Source organism: Colossoma macropomum, unplaced genomic scaffold (genome assembly GCF_904425465.1).
Source record: "Colossoma macropomum unplaced genomic scaffold, Colossoma_macropomum, whole genome shotgun sequence".
In the NCBI taxonomy this organism is placed as follows: Eukaryota; Metazoa; Chordata; class Actinopteri; order Characiformes; family Serrasalmidae; genus Colossoma; species Colossoma macropomum.
Window position 1 is genome coordinate 22072805 of NW_023494801.1, and position 17622 is coordinate 22090426.

The window sequence follows — 17622 nt, forward strand, 5'->3', positions numbered from 1 at the left end:
GTTTTGTAGACAAAACGGCTCTTTTCAGAGCCTAGTGGTTCCTGGTGAAGCTAGGCTAGAAGATGCCTAAATTTGATCCAATTATTTGGACCATGACGTTCTCATAAGAAGCTGATTTATTGTTTTATTTCTTTTTTCATTTTATAATGAACTCTTTTGTAAAGGCTGAGTACTGTGATGCTCTCACACGTATGAGGCAAGAACTAATTTTGTTGAACACTTGAAGTGGTCAAGTAATTCTACTGTGCAATGTTGGTGATACTCTGTTAAGTATATATTTTTGTACATATTTTGACCGGTGATAATCAGTCCGTGTGGCCAGTGTGCCTTTTTAAATCCCACTGTGCTCTGTCTTGGCTGTGAGGTCAGGGAGGTTATTTTTTCCGCCTGTCGCTACGCTGCTGTAGGCTCTCAGCCTCTGTCATATCCATAGGGGAATTTATGTTCTGGAGATATTGACGCAGTTCAGTTTTTATTCTCACAGCTCATTGCTGGGTGTTATTGCCTATTTACTTGTGCATCTTATTTGTAGGCGCACTATGTGATAAACCTGAACATGAAAACAGTATAAATACGGTTAACTTCTTTAGCTATGTTATTCATTTTAGCCATCACACAGTTGTTAAGACTGTTTAAACAGAAAAAGGATTCATTTAAAAAAGGAACAGTTATTTTAAACTTTGAGAGTACCGAGGCATGTTCAGGAAACAAATGATTGATCTTTCTATCTCCCCTACTGCGAACAGACACATTGGGCCAATTTAAAGCGTTTTATTAAATGAATGTGGTTCTAAAAGAAAGCGGAATTTCACAGAATTTTTCCAAATTTCTGCATATTGAGATGCAGGTGTAAACAAAGTCATTCAGAGCAGTTTGATATGAAATGGTTCACTGTAGAGAAACATGCTGACTCTTTGCAGTGGTGCTGATGGGGAACCAAGGATTGCAATGTCAACACCACAGAGATATAGTTTTTATATGTAATGATGATAACAGTAAAATAGAGGTAAATTGGGAACTATTTAATCTTTCAACAACCTGCATGTAACTATTAATATATTTTAAAAAAATACATTTTAGGGCAGAACCTCATCTTAAAGAGGCACGCAAAAAGGTATCAGACTTTGCATGTCTGGTTTTGATCATCACCACTATGAACAAATTTGACTTGAACGGAGCATTTCACGTCATACCACTCTGAATGAGTTCATTTAAATAGTAATGATTGAATTATACAGACATTTTCACCATTTTCAATGCATTAATAGGAAAAATAACCACATTAAATTGTTACTTTATTTGTAGTGTTTTTTCTGCGGTGCATTTGAAGCACACATGTTAATTTATTTAATTTTCTTATTTTTCCGTGGAGCAACGCGACTTGACCTTTTTTATTGGTACAAGCTGCTATTGTACAATGCCAAAATCCCAAATAAAGCATTACAGTCTCAGATCTCCATCTGAATCTGGACCCGTCAGCATCACTTGGGCTGCAGAAGTCTAACTTTCGTTTTCAGACAAATGAAAGCAGGAGGTGGGCTGAATTTCAGCAGCCTATCATGGGCCGCTCGGTACCAGTCTGAGAAGCTCTTGATGAGAGCAGTTTTGAGAGTTGTAGTCTTTCTACCTGAACAAAAGGAGGTGCAGCGTCTAGACAACTTTAATATTAACTTCAGTGGGAAACAGAGTGGATTCTCACCGTGTCGACTGTACTTGTTGCTTGAATTTGAGTGCGAAGACGATTCGCATAAAACAATAGACACGGCTGACAAACGCGCCCAGCGGCACATCCGGCAGTCTCGCTTCAGCAAACGGAGGAAGAAGAGCGCAGACACTCCGCACTGATAAATAATTCTCTGAGTTCGGAAGAAAAATGGCATGTAGAGGTTAGTGAATTTCCGCAGAGCTGCCTGAAGCACACTTTAGAGAAATTTGCATTGCGTATCCAGAAATTTGCTACAGGCTTAACTAACTTCCCCCTGTGAGTGCTTCAGATTGGTAATGTCGGTTTAGTCTGTGTTTGTGTCCTGTCGACTACAGTCTATCCACAGTCATTCGTTCCCCTGTATGTGCTTTTTCTCTTAGCATGTTGGGACATGTTTGACATGACGTCCGGCTTGTTTTTTTTCTGCTAGCCCTGCCGCCTCATGAGTAAACCTACAGTCTTCGCTCTCTGCGCTCTGGTGTTGATGAGGTGTTGTCCGTGTTTTGCATGGCTGATGTCAGACCCGACTGTGACTTGCACTGATTCCACTTTGCGTGTTAAGACAGTATTAATTACGTCGGCCATTTTTCTCTTCGTGGCCGGACCGTAAAATGCAGTTCCAGGGAGGGTTTGATGGCATTGAAACACTCGTACTTTACAGTAAACACAGCAGATGGATACAAACGTGCATTGCAAGTCTCTTTTTTTTCCGCGATTCTCGTGTTACTAAGCAACGGACAGACGAACCTTAGGTTAACTGACGACTCTGAGTCACGGAAACCGAAACTTATCAGACTTGATTCTCTGTAACTACCGCGCCTGGTTTCTCCGCCAAACAAAGCACTCAGGACCGCAGTGAAGTTGGTTTGTGGTTAGCGATTCAGACTTGTATCGGCTAAAACTCCGGAATGCAGTTAACATGCATCTGCCAACCCTGGTGTGTTTAGTTAGTCCTGATTTGTGAGTTGAGGTGACGTAATTTCCCCCCCAAACCCGCCAATATTACACATTAGGGTTTTTAGCCTTTTTTTTTTACTTTGGCAGATAATTTTTAATACAAATGATATTAAATCTATGAAAATGTGTTTGATTGAGCGGAGCTCGATTCGTGAAAAAAATCACAAAGGGAGCTCGGCATGTTTGATTGCTCCATACAGCTGTATCTCCTTAGGAATAACACTCTCACTATAGAGTTTAATTCCACATACAAACATTATCAGTAACCTTGCAAGTTTACTTGGTGTACATATTACTTGATTTGTGAAAATATTTACAAACAGATTTTGGGATATTTTATTATTTTATGCATGTCTACTTCCATTACCATGCATACAAAATTAGATATTTCTATCATTTACTCAAACATTGATACAGTAATATGCATGTAAGGAGATGACAACAGGCTAAAATTATTTGTTAGTCATTGATTAGAAAAGCTTTTGCCCAAAAAAGCTGAAAAATATGTGTTTTTAACCTTGGAACACTATTTGATATATATATATATATACTACCAATAATCCTGCAATGTTGATTATCACCTGATTTGTGAAAACTTTCACAAACACATTTGAGTGATTCATGCAGGTCTACTCCCATTTATTATCATGTGTAATAATACAGTGTAGTTCAGCCTTTTGGTTTCAAATATAGAATATTAATGCATAAAGCTTTAATAACTGATCAAGTATAGAGATAACAGCACACTCATGAACTTTTCTGATTTGTGAAATATTTCCTTTATTAATCAGTTTTGGCAAAAAAGCTGAATATTTGGAGAGATTGACTCTGAAATACAATAGCGGTGAAATGTCACTTACTACCTTATTAGCCATTACCTGATTTGTAAAGACTTTCACAAACACAGTTTGGTGATGGGTTGTTTTAAATACTGTTCCACTCCCATTTTCCTGTGTAGCAATACAGTAGTTCAGCTTTTGCGGGCAAATATAGAGCATTAATGCATACAACTTTAATAACTGATCAAGCATAAAGATAACAGTACACTCATATTAACTTTTCTGATTTGTGAAATAGTTCACAATTATATTTAGTCCTTTATTAATCAGTTTAGGCAACAAAAAGGTAAATATTTGGAGGGCTTGACTCTGAAATGCCATGTATACTAACAGTAGCAGTGATATTAGTTTTAGCCATTATCTGATTTGTGAAAACTTTCCCAAACACAGTTTGGTATATTTGAGTGTTTCATGCAGTTCTACTGTCATTTTCTCATGTAATAATACAGTAGTTGGGGGCACATATAGAGCATTAATGCATATAACTGTGAGCATTAATGCAAATAACTGATCTAGTATAAAGATAACAGTACACTCATATTACCTTTTCTGATTTGGGAAATATCATAAAATTATATTTATGTCTATTAGCCCTTTATTCATCAGTTTAGGCAATAAAAAGCTGAATATTTTGAGGGCTTGACTCTAAAACGTCCAGGCCTGCAACACGTTCCAAAAAAGTTTGGACGAGGGCAGTTTAGGGCTAGTATTGAGGTAAAATAGTTAAATAATGACGATATTTGAAACAGGTGATTGTAATCATAATTTGGTACAAAAGAAGCATCCAGGAGAGGCCTAGGTGATCAGAGGATTGCCAGTTTAATATTTAAAAACAGTGTTCCTTAAAAGATGGGAAGGGATTTGGATATTCCACCCTTTACAGTACATAATTTAATTAAAAGATTTAAGGAATCTCTGGGGAATTTCAGTGCATTAAGAACAGAGGGGTCAAGCCTAAGCTGAATAACTGTGCTCTCCAGTCCCTCAAACAGCACTGCATCAAGAACCATCATTCATCTATAAGCCATATAACTACATGGGCTCAGGATTACTTTGGCAAACCATTATCAAGCACTACAATTACTGTGCCCATAGAAAGCCTTTTGTTAACCATGTCCAGAAGTGCAGCCAACTTCTGTGGGCTCAAAGGCATCTGTGATAGACACATTGGAAATGTGTATCGTGGTCAGGCGAATCAGTATTTCAGGTCTTTTTTGGAAGAAATGGGGACACCCTGTGCTCCAGACCAGGACCATCCAGACTTTTACCACCACCAAGTCCAAAAGCCAGCGTCTGGGTTATCAGTGCCTATGGCAAAGGTAACTTACACATCTATGATGGCACCATTAAAGACAAGAAGTACATAGAGATCTTGGAGCAAAATATGCTGCATTCAAGTCAACAGTTTTTCCAGGAACACCCTTGCATATTTTAACAAGACAATGCAAAACCACATTCTGCATGCTACAAAGGCATGGCTGTGGAAGAAGAATGTGTGGGTGCTGGACTGGCCTGCCTGCAGTCCTAATCTGTCCACAAAGGAGAATGAGTTTAGAACGTAAATGCAACAACAAAGACCCTGTACTGATGCACGCCTTAAAACTTGTTTGCAGGAAGAATGGAACAAAATTACACCTGAAACACTTCATTCCTTGTTGTCTTCATTACTTGGAGTCCCTAAATGTCTTTTAAGTATTGTGAAAAAGAATCGCAAAATTATGAGCTGGTAAATGAATGGATATTATGTAATGTACCAGTGCAACACACACTTACATGCCACCACCACGTCAGTGTCACTGCTGTGCTAAGAATGATCCACCACCCAAATAATACCTGCTCTGTGGTGGTCCTGTGGGGGTCCTGAGCATTGAAGAACAGGGGCTTAAAATGATGCAGAGAAACAGATGCGCTACAGTCTGTAATTGTAGAACTACAAAGTGCTCCCTTATGGTAAACAGAGCTGATAAAATAGACAATGAGTGTAGATACAAGGTAACAACTAACAACACCTGCCCCTGCTCCTTTTCCTTTACCTTCCACCCTTCACCTTTGTCCCCTCCCCTTGCTCCCTCTTGACTCCAGTATCTCTCCTTAAACAGTGTCATACTATGAGTTCACTGGACTACTGACAGACAGATGACAAAACTGTGCTCAGAACTTGAAAATTTATTCTTCTAACTCTACTAAAATTTTCCTTGGTTGCTTGAATTAAATTTAAGGTTTTGCTGTATTTTTTCAGGGAAATCCATGACGTTGCATTACAGACCAGACAGGTGAGTCAGCATGGAATGGCCCTGTAAAAACTACTGGCTCAAAATGCTTGATGTGACAGCACATTTTTCTTTCATCCCTTTATCATCTCCTAGTAGCCCATTTTTATCAGTATCGTTTGCATTTTTTAGCAGTAGGAGTTGGATCTCTGCATGCCAGGTGACGGGTGGAAGTGGCTGCTCTTGTGGCAGCAGAAAACGGCCACATCGCGGCCACATTGCAGCCACTTTTATTAGCGACCGCCCCTGTACGGCCACTTCACAGCCACTTTTATTAGCGACCGTCACTTTACCGCCACTGCTCCCTCACTTTTGAATTTACATTTACATTTCAATTAAATTGCAGTCCATGCCAAAATACATTCCAACCACAAAAATGCATTTCAGAATATATTGTCATGTTAATAATATTAGTAAATATATTTAAAAATGCGCTTATGTTAAAATTTATGGGGAAATATTACACATAGAAATATACTGTAGAAAAATACATGTATGTAAATGTATTTATGAAGTACATTTGAAAATGTATGAAAATTGCAAAAATACTTTATCTAATGCACTTTACTGTTTGGAAACCTTTTGAAATGAATTTGTGTCTTTTGAAATAAATTTGTACTCCAGTATCTTTAATTGTAAATGTTGGTAAATGGACCTTTAACAGGACAAAAGCAAGTGTTGTAGATATTGATACACTGTGAAAATGTAGTTTGACGATTTGATATCTTATTTATTTGGCATACATTTTGTGTGAGTGTCTTAATGCAAAGTACAATGCAAAACACAGCAGTCAGTACCGTTCATTCAGTTCATGTATATTTAGTTACATCTTTAACCTTTATTAAAATTACGTACAATTGAAAACTATAATAACAAATACAAATAAATGCATTTTAAATATAGATTTAAGAAATACGTTTTCGGCCATTTTCATATATTGCAAAAATATATTTTATAAATATATTTGAAATATATATATTTTCTCCTCATGGGAAACTAATCTTAATATTGCTATAACTCCCTGATAGACTGATGTTTGTTTCTGTTTAACATTACTCGCACTGTATTTCAGGTATGCTGAACTAGACAACACATTATGTTAAACTTGACAGGCAAAGATAATTAAACATTGTATTTATATTCTGTTTTGTAGGCTTATTGCAAATCATATTTTGTATTTAAATAATAAGAAAGGGCAAACTTAAAATGTGTATGGAAATAATAGGCAAAGCAGTTCAGTTTTATTGTAGAAATTACAACATTAAATGTTTAATTGTGTAATGAACGTTTCATCTTCTAGATGCTTGCAGTCCTTGTCTTATAAATTAAGAGTCCAAGTTTTTTGCATTTTCTACAGAACAAATGCACCTGAAAAAAGCAGAAGCACTTCAAAAAATAAAAATAATATAATGCTGGTTAATTCACTGATGAGTCAAATGAAACGATGGAAAAAGGAAAAATAATCAGGAAAAAAAATCCACCCATCAACGGAACAACCATCACAGGACGAAGTAAATTTAAATTGCCACATCGATAACTATTCTCTGTACAAAACCAAAATAACATGGCTAACATAATTACACAGCGTTTTAGTGAGGCTAGAAAAATTAATGTGTAATATTTACTTCGTAAAAAAGTTATAGCCTGCAGTGCTTGTAGGATGCAACTTGGAATGTAGCCAGTTCCAGTAATTTCTTATCTCCTACAGTCCATGGCAAATGCCTTTAGATAGTGGTGGCTCATGTGACTTCTCATCATAGCTGTGCAGATGACGTAAAATATGCCACAGGAGAAGTGGCTAAAAAACATGTCAGGTGCAGAGTGGTCGCTAGTAAAAGTGGTGATGAAGTGGCCGCGACCACGATGCCTTCTCAATGGAGGCCGATAACAAAAGCGGCCGCGACGTGGCCACTCAGTGGCGGCCGCTAATAAAAGTGGCCACAATATGGCTGCTCAGTGGTGACCGCTAATAAAAGTGGCCGCGATGTGGCCGCCCAGTGGCGGCCGCTAACAAAATAACTGTAATTTCTTATCTAAAGGCATCCTGAAACACTAAGCACCAGAAACCTACAGTCCATGGCAAATGCCTTTAGATAGTGGTGGCTCATGTGACTTCTCATAATAAAAGTAGCCACGATGTGGCTGCCGCTAATAAAAGTGGCCACGATGTGGCAGCCGCTAATAAAAGTGGCCGCTCAGTGACGGTTGCTTAATGGCGGCCACTAATAAAAGTGGCCTGCGATGTGGCTGCCGCTAATAAAGGGGTGGCCGCTCAGTGACGGCTGCTAATAAAAGTGGCCGCGATATGGCCGCTCAGTGACGGCTGCTAATAAAAGTGGCCGCGATATGGCCGCTCAGTGACGGCTGCTAATAAAAGCGGCCGCGACATGGCCACTCAGTGGCGGCTGCTAAAAGTGCCTACAATATGGCTGCTCAGTGGCGACCGCTAATAAAAGTGGCCGCTCAGTGGCGACCGCTAATAAAAGTGGCCGCGATGTGGCCACCCAGTTGTGGCTGCTAACAAAATAACAGTAATTTCTTATCTCCTAATCCCAAAACACTAAGCACCAGAAACCTACAGTCCATGGCAAATGATGTGAAATGCCCCAGGAGAAGTGGCTAAAAAACATGTCAGGTGCAGAGCGGTCGCTTATAAAAGTGGTGATGAAGTGACAGCGATTTGGCTGCTCAGTGGCGACCGCTAATAAAAGTGGCCGCCATGTGGCCACAGAGTGGCTGTTCAATGGCGGCCACAAATGAAAGTGGCCGCGATGTGGCTGCCGCTAATAAAAGTGGCCACAATATGGCCGCTCAGTGACGACCACTGATAAAAGTGGCTGCGATGTGGCCGCGGAGTTGCTGCTCAATGGCGACCACTAATAAAAGTGGCTGAGATGTGGCCGTGGAGTTGCTGCTCAGTGCCGACCGCTAATAAAAGTGGCCGCTCAGTGGCAGGCGCTATGTGCCTGCTCAGTGGCGACCGCTAATAAAAGTGGCCGCGATGTGGCCACTCAGTGGCGGCTGCTAACAAAATAAAAGTAATTTCTTATCTCCTAATCCCGAAACACTAAGCACCAGAAACCTACAGTCCATGGCAAATGCCTTTAGATAGTGGTGGCTCATGTGACTTCTCATTGTAGCTGTGCAGATGATGTGAAGTATGCCCCAGGAGAAGTGACTAAAAACCATGTCAGGTGCAGAGCGGTCGCTAATATAAGTGGCGATGAAGTGGCTGCGATTTGGCTGCTCGATGGCGGCCACTAATAAAAGTGGCCACAATATGGCCGCTCAGTGGCGACCGCTAATAAAAGTGGCTACAATATGGCCACTCAGTGGCGGCCGCTAATAAAAGTGGTCACAATATGGCCGTTCAGTGGCGAACGCTAATAAAAGCAATGTGGCTGCTTAATGGTGGCCGCTAATAAAAGTGGCTGCGATGTGGCTGTCGCTAATAAAAGTGTGGCCGTTTAGTGACGCCTGCTGATAAAATTGGCCACGATATGGCCGCTCAGTGACGGCTGCTTATAAAAGCAGCCGCGATGTGGCCGTGGAGTGGCTGCTTAACAGCGGCCGCTAATAAAAGTGGCTGCGATGTGGCTGCGATGCGGCTGCTCAGTGGCGACCGCTAATAAAAGTGGCCGCGATGTGACCACTCAGTGGCGGCCGTGATGTGGCCGCGATGTGGCTGCTCAGTGGCGACTGCTAATAAAAGTGGCCACAGTGTGGCCGCTCAGTGGCGGCCGCTAATAAAAGTGGCTGCGATGTGGCCGTGGAATGGCTGCTTAATGGTGGTCACTAATAAAAGTGGCCACGATATGGCCGCAGAGACGTATAGCTAGTTAATTAATTGGGATACAAGCAAAGAACTATTTAAGTTATATAACTAATTGTTTACTTAATCACTTACCTGTATTTCTCTTGTATAGGTGCCTGGAATTGAAAATTTGAGGAAATTGTTTATGCAGCAGAAATAATGGGCAAGTATTATGATATGCGTCACACTCAAACGCAATGTCTGTTTTACCCACTTTTATGGCACTATGATATTTTTCTTTTATTTTACAGAAGAACTTTCCAACACTCCGGTTGAAAAATGGACAGAGTCCATGGTGAGCACATGGTTACACTCAATAGGAGTGAAAGAACAGTATGTTAAAAAACTTCATGAAGAAGAAGTCGATGGCCGAATCCTCCTTGAAATCACAGAGGACTTTCTGAAAAAAGAGACTGGAATGAAATCCGGCTATGCACATTTGATCATTACCAAAAGAAATGAGTTAGTTAATCCTTCCCACAAAGTTCAGAGACAAACTGATAATACACATGAAAGGACTGTCCAGAAACATGACGATCAAAACAATGACCAAAAACCAGCATCTGTCAAGCGTGGTTCAACAACCAGCAGTGCCCAGAAGGGAGAACTCAAACAGGGCTCTGTGACTGTCCTGACAACAAAGAGTGATGCAAAGCCTCGACCTTTTGGCAAAAGGGGTGTTGACTACACATATGTGAAGCACAATGTTCTTCAGCCTGAATCAGGTGTCATTGATCTTATAACCCCCTGTCATGAGTACAAGGCATTTACAATTGCTGCAACATTGGACTGCCAAAGAGTTCAAGCAAAGCTGGCAAAGGAAATTTTCAAATTTGCCACGGGATGCATGAACATGCGATCAAATGGCACAATACACTTTGGTGTAATGGATGGAAAAGATAACTCTGGCTGTGTACATGGTGAAATCATTGGTTTTCCCATTCAGAATAAGGACACGTATGCTGATGCGTTGAATCTCATTGACAGGTGTTTCTCCACTGCCAATGTTGAACTTGTGCAGCAGTGCATTCGACCACCTGAGTTCATCCTGGTGATTGACCCAAACAGTACTGAAGAACACTATGTTGTTGAAGTTGACATTGTACCTTTAATAAGCATAGTGAGGAATAGGGTGTTTCCAGTCCTTTTGCCAAACTTCAGAGAGAAGAAAAACAAAATTGAATTTGAAAAGGAAACAATCTATCGCAGACTAGGTTCCAGAACAGAGCCAGTCACTGACACAAGTGAATTTTACCATGGAGTTCAGAGCAGGGATGCCCAAAGAGAGGAAAAAGAGCAGGCACATTCTTTCACAAGTCCAGACCTCTGCCAAGATCTTGGAAGAAAACTCATCATGCTTGTAACAGGTGGTAAGAAAATCATGGAAAAAGATAAATGGTACATCCTTGTTACAAACAAGTTTTCAAAGGAAGATCTCACCAACATTGATTTTTTGCTGAACATGAAACTTTTCTGTGTGTTTGACTTTGACCCAGATTCCAAAGGGTCTGGTTTATGTCATGAATATGGTAAGCACCATGCTGTGAACCTCCACTTCATGCAGAACTACAAAATTCCAAGTGACACGAGCATCAGAGAATTGGAGAGTCACCTCCACTTGTTTGAACAAACAAGTTGGATTTTTTGTAATGGACGAAGTGACTTCAAAGGCAACGAGCATCCATGTGATGAAAAGACTTGGTCTAAAACAAGGAGGACCTTCTTAAAAGATTGTGTCTCATTGATCTGCAAAGACATCCTGCCAAAGGGAACCTTTCTTGTGATCTTCCTCCTCACCTCTCCTGTTGAGACTCCTCTCCTGAACACATTCTACGAGTTCTTCACTGACATGGAAGGTCATGAAGACATTATCTGCATTTCTGAATCAGAGGAGAACTTTCGAAAATGGCGGACCTTTGCTCTTGGATCATGTGACATAGAAACTGTGACCAGGTCAAGTGTTGTTGGGATGAAAATGAGCCACGTCAATGCAACTCTCCAACCAGTCCAGACCACCACTACTCGTGCAATTAAACACTTACCTGTGTATATCAAAGGGGAATGCTGTCTTGAGACACGTGAGGAGGAAAAAATGTGTTCTTTAGAGATTTTAGGCACCAACCAATGTGAGGACACCAAACCTGAGTTGGTTGATTTGGAGGAAAGGAAAAACATAGAGAGAGAGTTTTACCTTGGAGGTAAAGTGACATGGATGAACTTCTGGCTTGCAGAGAAAAGGTTTGTTGAGGAAGTTATTCAAAGAGATGCCTACTGTGATGTGACCAACCTCCTGAAGGACTCTCTTAAGTGGAGTTTGGATCAGATGCCTATCAATTGTATCAACATATACCATCATCCTGGCAGTGGTGGTAGCACAGTAGCAAGACAGGTGCTTTGGAACTACAGAAAGGAGCTGCGGTGTGCAGTTGTGAAGCCATCATTCTCTGTTGGTGTTGTTTCAGAACATGCTGTCAAGCTAAGGGAGTATGAGGAAAAAGATCCACAGAAGTGTTGCCCTGTTCTCCTACTTGTTGAGGATTGTGACAAAGAGTACCTAGAAGACTTGAAGAAGGAATTAGAAGTGGCCGTCTACACTAAGAAAATTGCACATGGAACGCCGTGTTTCATTCTTCTTAGCTGTATGCGATCCTACACTCCAGAGAAAATGTGTAAGGAGTCATCTCTGCAGAATGTCTCTGTTACTCACAAACTTTCTCCAGAAGAGAAAAGACACTTTGCAAGAAAACGGCAAAAGCTTGAGCAGCAGTACCAGCCAGAGTTTATCCTGACGTTTGTCTTGATGAGTGAGGAATTTGAACATCAGATCATTGCTGAATATGTCAAGCAGTTTGTGAGACATTTACTACAAGACATTGACCATGTATCTGTTGTCACTCAGCTCATTCGCTATGTAGCTCTGCTTAACACCTACGTCCAGAACTCTTTCATCTCTCAATCACATTGCGAAGCCCTGCTGCCTCTTGCTTTAACTGTCCCCATGGATAGATTTCGACAACACGCATTTGAGGCTTCTTTGAGTGAGCAGGCCAAATTGGTGTTCATACATTTGAGAGATGAAAGGACCCACATTAAATCTGTCAGAATCATTCACCCATTAGTTGCAAAGGAAATCCTCCATCAGCTTTTGGGTGGCAAAAAACAACAAAGTGGCCTCGCACTTGATCTTCTCAGCAACGATGTACTCTTTGAACACAGATTTGGGAGAGAAGATTACGTGAAGTTCCTTCGTGCACTGTTCATGACACGCTCTAGGATCAGCAAAGGTGATGAGTCAGACAGCTTTTTCTCTCCTCTCATTGAGCATGTGAGAGAAGATGAAACACCAGAAAAAGCTATCAAGCTTCTCGAAGAGGCATACAAAAGATTTGGCAAGGATGCATTTTTTGCTCAGCAACTGGCTCGTCTCAATTACAGTCATGAAAGATTTGAAGAAGCAGAACACTGGGCAGACATTGCAGCCAAAAAACAGCCTAACAACTCCTACATTCTTGACACCAAAGGTCAGGTGTACAGAAAATGGTTCACAAAGAAATGCAAAGCCATGGAAAAGACTGAGAAAACCCCAGAGAACACAGTAGATGCCATTGAGACAGCTCTTAAAGCCATTGAATGCTTCCAAGAATGCGAGAAGGCAGCGGTGGCAGACGTCGAGTCAATGAACAACTCAGGTTTTTTTGCAAATGTAGATGTGTGCTACAGCTTGTTAAAGCTAATTTCTTCACTTCACATTTTCTCAAACAAAACAAATGGCCGTTCCGAATGCCTGAAGTACTTGCTCACAGAACACGTTCCCAAAGAAGTCAAAAAACCATGGGAGCATTTTCACTTCAATCTTAAAAAGCTTCATGCCACAATGCGTAATGCCTTGGAATGGATATCAGAAGAACTGAATTATTTTCAGACGGACCTGTATACAGATGATGAGACCTCTGAGAGCTGTGAGCTGACAATAAGTCACCCTAAGCGTTGGTTGGTAACCAAGTCCGCTCTTTATGGCAAGTTCTTCAGTGATGCTTCATTTAGCAGTGTATCTGGTCCCTGGCAGTCTAATCCAGCTCGTCTGACTCCGTTCACTAAACGCATGATAATCTGCCAACTTGGTGGAGGAAACATCACATCAGTCTTTTCCATCCTAGACAAGAAAGACAAGGATGCAGTCAAAATTTTGGAAGACATCATTTCACTGTATCCGGAAAACCCTGTGCATGCTAAAATGGATCAAGTGGATCTTGTTAACTACATTGCATCGCATATTGCTTTAAGTGCAGTCTCAACCCAGTCACCTAGTCTGGCTGCACTCAGTGATTTGCAAAGGCTGAGCCGTCAGTTTCCTCAAGACCAGTCAAAATGCCTGTCAAGTGCTCTGTTTTTACGCATCTTATTATTCTGGCCAGAAGAGCACGACACTGATGAGGAAAAGGAGCACAAATACGAAACTGTCCTCACTGCTATTGAATTCCTCCAAAGATCATACTGGAGCAAAATGAAGGATATCCCTCACAAAAGGAGACGGATTTACACTCACTTCTTCCTGGGAAATGGAGTTGGGTATGGGAAGTTTGTCCATAAGAGCAAAATTGAAAACCTCTCAAAATTGACCTCCATTTCAGAAAAGCGTCTGAAATGGTTCAGAGGGGAATTGTGGAAAACGGCAGAAATTGCTGATGTGCTGAAACGTGTGACGGGCTGGACAGAGAATGGAACTGTGTACCTTGAGGGTCCGAAAAAGAAAAAGTTCCCTGTTCATGCTTTGTATGTACACTCAGTGCCCTACGACAATGAGAACGTCACCTTTTATCTGGGCTTTACGTTCAGAGGGCCTGTTGCGTACAACATCAAGCCAACAGGAGGCTAAATGTACACAGTCGAGACACATTGTTATGACCACTTCCTACTTTCAACGGTGGCAGCGTGTAGCTCATGAAGGACGTCACGTCTTGGGCTGGCTTAGTGGGTATATAAAGTGTGGAAGGCACTCTCAACTAATTTGGGTATGAATCCACCCTTTCAGATCACGTACTCCCATACATGCTGATTGTCTTACCTGGGGCGGATGGGATCTTCGAGCAGGACAATGCGACACGTCACACGGCTAGAAATGTCCGAAATTGGCTGGAAGAGCATGACCAAGACTTCCAAGTACTACCCTGGCCCCCAGACTTGAACCCAATTGAGCATCTAGGGGACCAAATCGATCGTCCTGTTCGCCCTATGGATCCTTCCCTGTGCAGTCAGCTTGGCTCCAGATACCTGCGACAACCTACCAGGACCTCACTGAGTCACTCCCAGCCCGTCTAGCTGCTGTCCGCGCTGCACACGGCTGTTACTCTGGATATTAGGTGGTGGTCATAATAATGTGACTCGACTGTGTAGCATCCATTTTCAGCAAATTATGGCAAACTGACTTGATTACATTGCCTGATGTGATGTTTGTGCTGCTGTTATGATGTACATGTTAACAGTAGATTCCTACTTGCAGCCCACAGCTTTGCTAAAGCTAAAAAGGCTGTACATGTATGTGAATTTAATGCCCTGTAGTGTGAGGTTTTTCTTTTGCACAGACGTGTTGAAGTTTTGAAACAGTGGCCTGTCTGTTATAGTAAGTAATTTGCTGTACGACATGCTTATGGTACTATGTGATCACACACAGTCCTTTACATGATGTAAATATGAGAGCTTTTTGGTGTAAACACGCCAGTACCAGCCCTGCTAAATCCTTCTTTGCAGACATTTTGTAGTTCCAAATTCTGATGTAACCACTGCTGTAGCTGAGGTAACACTGGTTCTTTATACTGTTGAAAAGACTGGGAAGGGCACAACCAATGTTTTAACTCAGATTACCTCTGAACAGAGCGAGGGTAAACATATGATGTCACAAAATTGAGCGTCTCATTTGCGAAGGAGAATAGCACCTAGTTACCTTTACTCAATTGCATGTACTTAAGTAAAATTTTGAAAGAGTTGTACTATCATGGGTATTTTTAAAATCATAAAACTTCTACTTTTACTCAAGTATATTTGTGAAGAACGATCTAATTTTCATTGTGTTATGTTCCTCATGTTTCACTATGTTATGTTGATGACAGCACTTGTGCTGTGTTGCCACTGCTAATACTTCTCATTTTTGGGGTTTATCATTTTATTTTAGACCAAAAGACTCCAAAAAAGAGAAGAATAACCCCCTAACAAACTTCAGTGTACTTCCTGTACTGATAGAGGCTGGATGTAGTAAGATGTTTCATTGCAGTACTGTACATTCCTCAATACTTTAGTTTTTGACCTGATATTTTTGTTCTTCCATACTTCTATATTTTATTATGAATATAATATTACTTTTATTATGCTACTCTACCCACTGCACTTATTTCTAATAGTGTATTGCATTTCATTTCTTGACGCTTCACCCATTTCCATCACAGTGTTTACCATTCACGAGTATCAGTCTTCCATAAGGATTTCACATCTATGTATCTGTTTGGCTGGTTGAAGAACCATCTTTAGTTTTGGTCCACATCATTCATTGCTTCCTGGAGTTTATTTTGTGTTTAGTTTTTGTCTTACTGTTTGTTAAATTGGGCAGACTTTTTCTTATTGCAAGCTTTTATGTTCATACATTTGTTTCCTGTCTCATTTTTCTACATTTATATTTTACTGTAATTTTCATTGTATAACTGCCTGCAATGCCACCTGTGCTGTAATAAACATAGAATATAGAATTCTAAATTCAGCACCTCTTCATTGTCTCATTAAAAGAACTTAACAGGAATAACTTTACAGCAACTCAAACGGACCTGCCACAAGGCTGAATGGGTTTGGTGGGAAACTAAATTAAACATACACTGTGAATTACAAAATGTTGTATTGCCACTTATAATAATACAATGTGAAAGCAGAGGCAATTACACTTTTCTTAGAAAATAAAGGAAATAGTAACAACCCAAAACGTTTATTTTTAACTGTTGACTGCCTTTTAAATCTCACTACAGTGAATTACTGGTTAGGTGAAGCATCTACATCAAAATATGAAGCTTTTGCACTATTTTTAATGACAAAATCACCAATATTTGATCATGTCTAAGGAACTCAAGACCTGAACTTATATTGTTTCAACTACAATCTGATGCATGATTTTGGAAAGATATCTGACACAGAGCTCCGTTAATTTTGGCTCCAATTCCAACTTTATTTTTTTAACAAATTTTAGATAGCCCTATTTTTAGTGTTTCAGACATTACAAACTTTTCTTCAGAAACAGGCATTTTTCCAGATGCACTCAAGGTTGCTGTGATCAGGCATCGACTAACATAGATTCATCAGTTTTAAGTCATTTTAGTAGTTTTTGCACAAATAAGTGAGTTCCTAAATGAAAGGGATGCTTCTAAAAAATTCCAGTCAGGTTTTCGATGAGGTCATAATACTGAAGTATACTTGATAAAGATAGTTAACAATCTTAGAGTCAATGCTGATGAAAATAGGGTTTCTGTTGTACTTTTAGATTTAAGTGCAGTTTTTGATAGAGTAGACAAAATTACATTTGTATTGTGAAAGCATTGCAACAACTATATATAATAAAAGCCAAAGAAAAGATGAATGATTCTCATACACATATCTGGCTGTAGTGGACACCACAGATGCAGGAAGAGGTGGGGGAGGGGGGCCTGAGGGGGCTGCAGCCGCCCAGATTTCAGCACTGCAACTGTTAAAAAAATATTCTAAAATACATTTTAGTGTTTGGAGTGTATTTCGTCATGAATTGCAATGTATTTGGCCTGTCTTTCAGACTAAAAATGCATGTCCATATTTTTTCCCCATATGATCCCGGAGTGAATGACACATATGCATACACATATCTGGCTGCATATATGGCTAGATATTCCTCAAGTTAACCTGCACAGACATTAATATAAAATACAAAGGAAGACTTTACATGGGGAGCTTTACTGAGCTTAGCGATCAAACGAAGGTATGACTGAGTTTAAAGGGTAAAGTTAAACCTTTCACTGAGAAACTCACACT

General features: G+C 40.4%; 1 protein-coding gene across 1 annotated transcript; it reads left to right on the forward strand.

The window, feature by feature from the left end:
* Nucleotides 1-2: 2 nt before the first annotated feature.
* On the forward strand, nt 3-16333 carry samd9l (sterile alpha motif domain containing 9 like). Its single transcript, XM_036589671.1, has 4 exons — nt 3-1886; nt 5741-5774; nt 9698-9748; nt 9837-16333. Exons 3-4 carry the CDS (start codon nt 9745-9747, stop codon nt 14459-14461), a joined length of 4629 nt encoding a protein of 1542 aa, XP_036445564.1. The 5' UTR covers nt 3-1886; nt 5741-5774; nt 9698-9744; the 3' UTR covers nt 14462-16333.
* The last annotated feature ends 1289 nt before the right edge of the window (nt 16334-17622 follow it).